Genomic DNA, 8,512 nt, shown 5'->3' with positions numbered 1-8,512 from the left:
ATTTGGTGCCAATCACAATTGTAGTAATGTTTGTCGCGCACGTGTCTGTGGTCTGATGAAGGCAAGGCCATGCGACCCACGTGTCTGGGTAGTGAAGCATGTTTATGTCATGTCATGGTAATGTGCGATAATGATGGGCTGTGATAGTTGTGAGATTCTCCACTTGAGGCACTTCTAAACCTACACATGCTGTAACGTTAGGAATTCTGTTTCCAGAAATTCATCATTACTGTTGTACTGTGACAATCCAAGCGCAGAAAGCCACGTATCTAATTTCATGTTTTTCGGGAAATGCCACGTTAAATTTTGTTATAGAAACGATGTCTGTTTGTTTTAAGCTGTCTCTGGGGCCAAATCAAATGTGTTTGAAAAAGGGTGTGGTATAGTTACATGTACTTTCAATGGGGGTTATACAGCAAGCTACCATAATAGTACATTAGTTTAACATGTAACTGAATCTCAAACCCCCCGCAAGCGCAGGTGATTCTAATGATATTGTGTATTTCTCAGCCATTTTTTACAGAAGATGGTAAAAGTGAGTTGATAAAAAACTCGATTTCGAAAGCCCCACAAGCAAACTGCACGTTGCTTATCATGCCTACATACAATCTATGATGAATTCTACCTACTAAGTTGTATATGTAACTCCAAGCAACTATGTGTGTCTTATCTTGTGCGTTATACTTTTCCAACGATGTCCTTACATATGTACATGTAGTGAGGAGATGAGAGAATTATCTTGTGCGTTATAATTTTCCAACGATGTCCTTACATATGTACATGTAGTGAGGAGATGAGAGAATTATCTTGTGCGTTATAATTTTCCAACGATGTCCTTACATATAAACGACGTTCACAAATGGCCAAATAATACCACATTCTGATTAATGATTAAAATGAGCTGTATTGGTCAGCATTTATTTATTTGTTTATTTTATTTGCACATGCGTAAAAATACAAAACAATACAGAAAGAAAATATAATAATCGGACGAAACAGAATATAGAATAATTAACCTAAACAGAATGAATGTGCTGGAGGAGGAAGAAGCCTTTGGGCTCCAAAACAATTACTCTTGGACAACCTCAATGATAGAATACACATGAATGGTTAAGTTGATATGTTGTATCAGATGATAAATGAGTATTGTCGAGTGTAAATTGAGAATTTGGATAACTTACATGATTAAGGTTTTGATCTGCTCATTAATTGTATTTTCTTCGTGAAACAGACAGCCATGGCGTACCGTGTGAATGTGGACCAATCTACATGTATTTCTAACGTCACATACTAGTACCTATATAGCCATATATGGTCATGCGATGTGCCAGAACCAATCAAGCTGTTGACCAGTTACCATGGTGACTGGACAGACTGTGCCATATGACAGGAAATCATATGATTAGAATTAGATATTGCGGATGTCGTATGTGTATTTTTGGCTTTGTGTGTCAGCAAATAAAATCGGTATATTTGGAATTTCGAGTTTGTCATGTGAGTTCTGTTCTCCTCGGTGTCCGCGCAGTGATGTCAGAAGTTAAACAAACCAACCCTGTGTAAACAGCTGCTGTATTTTGTGCCGCGTGTTTAGAACCACAGAGTCCATCATGATCGATGTTGACACTCTGCCCCAGGGATCAAAGAACAGTCCATAGGTAGTATACTAGCGCTGCTAAGATGGCGGGTAGGTACGATCACCAATCATACATTCTACGCTGCCAGTGTCACTTTAACAGTTTGACAGTAATGCGTAGATTGAAAATCATCTGGCAAAACGTACGCTGAGGTTGATTAAGCCTTATATTGCGCTAAGTGCATGGAAATGGCTTACTCGTGCGCACGGACTTGCATAAAGTTCCCGCCTGCTTGATAAAGCTCTTCACGAACGTCCTTGATAATGATGGTAAGTCTTCGAGGTCCTAAAACCTAGATGATATTACTATAATCATGGTGTTTTTCTAAGCTACATGTACGAAAACACTTGATAATACTCGCCCCCTCCCTGCCAATAGAAAAATTTATACACACATACACATAATTTTCAAATCAGTATTTTGTTTACATTTCTCTCTGGCTCAGACTACAGGTTTTCAGACGACTTCAGAGTAACGGATTCCGTGAAGGCAGACTTCGATAAGAACGGGTACATCATACTCAGGTAAAGTCCTCACAATCACGGCCACACATGCAAGGTACACTGTGGTCTTTCTATGTACATGTTCGCCTATGCTATGGTAACCTATGGAACAGCATTCTGTGAGGCGCTCTGGCTCTATGGAGGAGTCACCATATCCGTCTGTCTGTCGCTCGCGGCTTGCGGCTTATCTACTGCAATCGCAACATGGTGATGCCCAGTCGGCCACGACTCCGGGGCAATAAAAACATCATCTCGTCTCACCTCCCGGCGGATCTCAACTCAAGTGTGCTTCGTAGTGTAAAATTGAGGTCTCGGCATACCTTTCGGTACACGATGTACATGTATCATCACCATGTAATATCAACGCTTACATGGTGACCTGAAGGCATCTATATATCACAGCATGCGGTTTCGAAATCGGGGAGGAAATTTCCTTTCTTTTGGAAATCGGCGAGAAAAATTTACTTTCTTCCATCACACGAATTGTACTAATATCAAGTTTGGCAACAGGATTTTGTTTACCATCACTGGTCACCTTGTTTCCTATGGCAGGTCAGTGCTGAATGGTGATGAGATTCAGAAACTAAGGTGTCTGCTGGAGGCAGACGAGGGACTACAGACGTATCACTACGGACGGGACGATGGGGAGGGGGGCCGCACCAAACTTGCCCTGTGGCACAAGCTTGGGAACGACATCACCGGCGTCGTGACCAGGGTAGAAAAAGTGGCGGGAACGATGGAGCAGGTATCAGACCCATTAATTAGCAAGCACCCGCCTTCGAGTGACTTCATCTTTATTTTTGGCGCAACACTGTGTAATTAAGAATCATTTAATGAAGGTACCTTTCATGCACTTTTATTAGCTTCTAGGTGGAAAAGTATATCACTATCACTCCAAAGTAGTGATGAAGGAGGCTCGTACCGGCGGGGCGCACATCTGGCACCAGGACTACGGGTGAGTGATGCGATCAGACCTGACACCTGCACTGTGGAGACCCGACTAGCTGAAAGCCTTACTCCCTCTTACTGACAGAAAGTCATTCAGGGACGTTACACATCTCGTCTTCAGCTAGAGGGGCAATTTCAAAATCAATAAATGACATTTCAAGTTTAAAAGTCAATACTAGCGTGGCTTTAGATATCAGCCATAGGATAACATCGCCTCTCAACATGCAACGTTGCTAAAATGATGTACATGTTGTGTTTTTTTATGATCCAAACCATATTATAGCTACTGGTACGTGAACGGGTTCATGTTCCCTGACATGGGCACGGTGCTGATCGCTGTGGACAAGGCGGACAGGCAAAATGGATGTTTGAAGGTAAACAGGAAATATCACACACAACAGAATTATACGGTTTGATTAAGATGTCTAGCTGTGTAGTTGCGGACTGAATAGGCGTTGAGGTTAGACAAGAACACCACAAAGTCTGTTTATCTTTTTGTTCAAACGGGGAAGATATTAAAGTTTTCAAACACCTGTTATTTTGCGACTGTTGTATACAAATACACTTGCAAAGAGGTCCAGACGTCCAATCTTGGGTGCTTTCCGTAAGTACACTTGCACGCCTCGCAGGTAAAATGACACCCACCCACCCCCCAATACTAACCTGACTGCACAGCACATGTTCTGACAAACTTCTAAGGAAATTCTCTCGTGATGTTACCCCAGATCCTGCCGGGGTCTCACAGAGCCGGCCGTATCGACCATGTCCGTGTAGGAGACCAGGCTGGCGCCGACGTGGAGCGCGTGGACCAGGTAACCTTGGGACCTAACGGCAAAATACAGGTTCGCAACAGTAAACCAATAATGAAAGATAGCGGATGCTGTCTGAAATATTTGACTCATCAGAGAATTTATCCAGGCTGGCGCCGATGTACATTGCGTGGCCTAGGTAACCTTGGCAAGATAATCCATCTAGGGTAACGGCACAACACATTTATAGTGGACATTAAATCAATACATTGAAGACAGACATGTTTCTATTGCTTGTTGTAGGTTTAAAACTTTAAAGCTAGAAATTTCACACCATAACGTACAATAACGATTCCTGCTGTATTTCACCTCAAACTTAACGGTGTCGGAAAACATTACAATTTAGCTGGAGAAGGCACTTGGCCTGAGGTACGCCGAACTTGAGCCCGGAGACGCCATCTTCTTTCACTGCAATCTGCTGCACAGGAGTGATCAGAACCGCAGTGACCGCCGCAGGTATTAAACATGACCGACTACGTGGTCTCTAAAGATACTACTTGACTGAAATTTCAATTTGTTATTTGTGCTTAATCTCCAAGTAGATCCTAGGGTCTCAAAAATAGAGTATCAAATTGGCCAGGCAGTATCTAATTGGCCAGAGAGAGTCCATGGTGGGGGTAGCGACAAAAAAGGGCCATATATAAAAAGCTAACGATCATTCCCCCACAACCTCTGCCTGGAGAGCAATTTGTGCTCACAATCCACGGTAATACTATCGATACCATACAACATTAGATGGCAAAATTCCAACCAAATTAATAATAGACGTTACGTTGTTACAGGGATGACATATAGACCGATCCGGATCGGTTCTCTATTATACACGTGCTTAGAATTCACGGACCTTATCCAGGTCAAAAACCACGAACTTGATTTAAACAAGTGTCGAAAACCTGTCCGTGCCAGGTCTCCAGCCATAGGATCGATGTATACGGGCAGATTTGATGAGGCGGTATCGGTGTTCAGTATGCCATGACGCAGCACCAACTTTGCGTTCGATGTGACAATGAGTAATGAGTAATGAGAAAACTTCAGGCAATGCTTCAGGTCGTCGATACATTGTGTAATATGTAGATTTTTTTCACTCCCAGATGGGCGTTCTTGATTGCCTACAACCGTGCCGACAACTTGCCCGTGTGTGAACAGTACATCCCGGATCCGGAGCAAACCACGCTGGAGAAGGTATGGCTGGGGAATACATTATCTAACAGAATGGGAGAAGTGAGGATGAAAGCACTTGATGGATGTCACGGGTTTCATGTATGTTAGCTGTAAGTCTGTGACTCAGCCGCAGAGAAGGTTGTTGATACATTTGCCTCTGTCCTGATGAACAGAACAGAACAGAACTCTATCGACACAACAAAAGTACAGCGGCTTTCGTAAGGTCTTAAACTACATGTAGACATACAGACAGATACGTGGGTACAACGAAATTAACCTACGTACAAGACAATAGATATGAATCAACTTATACTACTTGTTCTAAGGTCTAAGCCTTCTTTAATATATTTACCTATTTGTACACAGTAAGGGTTATTGCCTTCTAGAATGAACTTGAATTTATTTATAGCATGAAATGTAACCAATTCCGTTGTGCGTGTGCCCCACAGCTGCCCAACACCGCAGTCCTGGAGTGTCCGTCTGTGATAGACTCAGCCGGGAGGGACTTCTTCAAGCTGGAGAACGACTTCGCCGTGAGAGTCCTGGACAAGGATGTGCAGCCTTAGCTTGATGATTCTTAGTGTGCTTAATCCAAACTCTACCCGTTCAAAAACATCTGTTGGGGGGACTGAAAGATGTTCAGCTACAAGAAGCTACAAATCCGAAACGACAGCCCATTTATTCACTGTCACTGAGCAGCAGATACCACATCAGAAAGAAATGCTTCTCAGTCCACAAGGATTTTCAATAAGCCCTCGCTGCTTAGTGGTACAACCAATCACCAAACCAACGCAACCAAGTTTGGCAAGATTGTAATTTGGATGCTTAACTACATTTCTGGAGTCATAAATGTCAGTATGAAAAGTTCATCTAAGGACAGGTGTTCAACCATCCGACATGAAATCAATCCATCATGTCTGAACGTGGTGACAGGAACGTGGCAGGTCGATTATAGCAAGTCTGTCGCTTAGAACCTTGACAAGTCACATACACGTCGTGACTGTCAAGCAGCACACACTATTCATCAGCGTGACGGGGGGTGCAGGTACACGACAGTACTGTCACAGTGTCAAACGGATGATGTGACATTTTATAAATGGTAGTAACAAGTGTCCGTGGTGACTGTGCTGTGCATTCTGAGCACGTAGACTGTAGTAGTGAGTATTAAATGCAGTGCCGTGTCCTGCCGAGTTTACTTATTACACGTCGTGGTTCCCTATATTTACAACTTTGATCGCTCCCTCATCACCGGAGTTATCATAATCACATCTGATTGCACCTCATCCTACGTTGCATAAAATGACTTGATGAGTACTTTCTATCTTTTTTTTTTTTTCAACTTATGATATTTCTCGGTCGTTTGGAGATACCAACGGCATGCAATTTCCGGTGCCGTCACTTGAATAGCTTTCGGACTGATATTGATCGACGTTTGATGTCCCCTTACATACATGTCCAGCTCATTGATTGTCCAAGGTCCGCATGGTTGGGTATGCCGAACTTAAGTAGGACAGGCAGTGTCCTTGGAAAACACTCAGTTTCCTGAATACAGGATTATCACCGGTAGGGTAAGTCTCCGCCAAATGTCATCTTTCATTGCTTTAAACTATTCACTACTGCTGATGTCCTTAAATAATGTACAGGCAATGGTTCTGATGAGCGAGGTTCTTTCGAGCGGGGCATAGAAATCAGGAGACTGGCAAGTTCTCTGTGTGTAGAGTGATCTTACATGTCAGGATTTCATAGCGAAGAAGTCATTTTTGCCTGGCTCTTTCACTTTTGTCGTCATGGCGAGGAATGAAAAGTTCCCTTCCTCCTCCTCGGTACCAATAAACTCATATTGGATCCCGAATCCAACTCTTGAATGCCTCTTCTCGTCTACCGCCCTCAGCAAGACCACCGTCCTTGCAATCAGCATACTCCCCCCCCCCTGGGTCTGACAGTAACCGTACCTAGATGACGAGTCCGGCACGAACCGGCCTGCCAATCGGTCTCACCTGACCAGGAGGTCAACCTGTGATCACCTCAGACGTGACCCTGCGCCCGGTGACGTATATGACATGAACGGTTTAGTATTCCTCCCTGGCTGGACCCGCGCGCCATGATGGCTAATGCCCGCGACTCGACCTACATTTGTGTCCGGTCGCATTTATCCCAACAGAATAATAAAATCGGGATGTAAGTTGTAACGGATGTGAGCAGGGTTAGAATGTGTTAACATCCAAGATTTTCTCAATTAACCTGTCCATTGGTGTTGTTGAAGAAACCCATTATAAGTTGGCAGACAAAGTCGTCGTATGTTGGCGGACGGCCAAGACTATGACCACCAAACTGAAATGGGAAATGTAATCCTTTCAATGCTGATTCATCGCCAGTGTTGGTTCTTTGGCTTGGTTTCAGCATGATACGGGTCTGACATTTATCTTTTATGAGTCTCTGTAGGAACCACCAATCTAGTGATAAAAAGGCGTGTTGTTCTGTCAGGATCTTCGTTTTTCGTTCATGAATCGTGGGATTATGGCAGCACGCAGTGTGCTCACTTATTACTGTTGCCATGCTGAATAAGGATTCATATCAATATTGTGCTTTGCACTTGATTTGAAAAGAAGGATTATTTCCCCTGCTGTAAATGCCTAACTTCTCAAGAGTGCACGCGCTGGGAAACCTACCCACTTGCGATGACATATTGGCAGTGTGCACATGGTACAACATATAGTCCCTTCCAGCAATTTTGTTACATTTTCTGTTACACATGTTGCACAACTAGCTTGAAGTCACATGTGTCAACACTAAATACCTCCGTACCTTCTACCCAGACGGCCACATGTAGACCATGTCACCTCTTCCGTCTGCATCACAGCCCCCAGCAACGTTAGCAACACTTTAAGTGGAACATCTATCAAACCAGTAAAAATCTGGCACGGACTGCAGGTCCGCAAAATTGCTGACTCCAGCTCTAAGGTAATCTGGGCATGGGGGAAATAAGTTCCCAGATGTTGAAGTTTCGGGCTAACATGGCCTCCAGCGCAGACTTTCTAGCGACCAGTCTTTGCTTCTACGAGAACAGCCCTATAGAGCGCGGCGGTCTTTTCGGGGAAGAGCTGTGTATCGGGAAGAGTTGCATGGGGCCGGCCGCCTGGGAAGACTGCTTTCAACAAGCGGCCCGATACAGATCTAGAGATTGATATATGCTCCAGAAAATGTAATTGCTGGAATTAGAATGATGAAAGAAAAAAAAGTACTACATTCTTTTAAATCATTGTTTAAATAAAGAAAACGTTAACGTTTCGTTTTTTTTTTCATTTTTGATACTCAGGCATTTTGTTTTCACAAGTCTTAGCCAATCTTGTTTTCATGACCTCCTGCATCAGTTTTGGAGTCTCCCTGATTACAGGAGCACAGGGAACGGCCGGAGGATTTTTATGGCTTATCCCTTGACCTGACCTCAGATCACTCC

At 43.6% G+C, this 8,512-nt stretch overlaps 1 protein-coding gene across 1 annotated transcript in view; it reads left to right on the top strand.

The window, feature by feature from the left end:
- The window catches only part of LOC109480682 (neuropeptide SIFamide receptor-like), a 17,673-nt gene extending 11,098 nt beyond the window's left edge, over positions 1-6,575 (top strand). Inside the window, exons 6-14 of the mRNA XM_019782912.1 lie at positions 1,232-1,242; positions 2,051-2,158; positions 2,690-2,882; positions 3,001-3,092; positions 3,369-3,459; positions 3,811-3,897; positions 4,241-4,350; positions 4,986-5,076; positions 5,505-6,575. Of these exons, the coding sequence (XP_019638471.1) occupies positions 1,232-1,242; positions 2,051-2,158; positions 2,690-2,882; positions 3,001-3,092; positions 3,369-3,459; positions 3,811-3,897; positions 4,241-4,350; positions 4,986-5,076; positions 5,505-5,621 (900 nt within the window). The 3' untranslated portion in view covers positions 5,622-6,575. The remainder of the gene's footprint in view (positions 1-1,231; positions 1,243-2,050; positions 2,159-2,689; positions 2,883-3,000; positions 3,093-3,368; positions 3,460-3,810; positions 3,898-4,240; positions 4,351-4,985; positions 5,077-5,504) is intronic.
- The last annotated feature ends 1,937 nt before the right edge of the window (positions 6,576-8,512 follow it).

The sequence above is a fragment of the Branchiostoma belcheri genome, unplaced genomic scaffold (assembly GCF_001625305.1).
Source record: "Branchiostoma belcheri isolate BF01 breed outbred unplaced genomic scaffold, Haploidv18h27 scaffold52, whole genome shotgun sequence".
Classification (NCBI taxonomy): Eukaryota; Metazoa; Chordata; class Leptocardii; order Amphioxiformes; family Branchiostomatidae; genus Branchiostoma; species Branchiostoma belcheri.
Note: the sequence above shows the minus strand (reverse complement) of the source record. Positions and strands in the feature narration are given on the sequence as shown.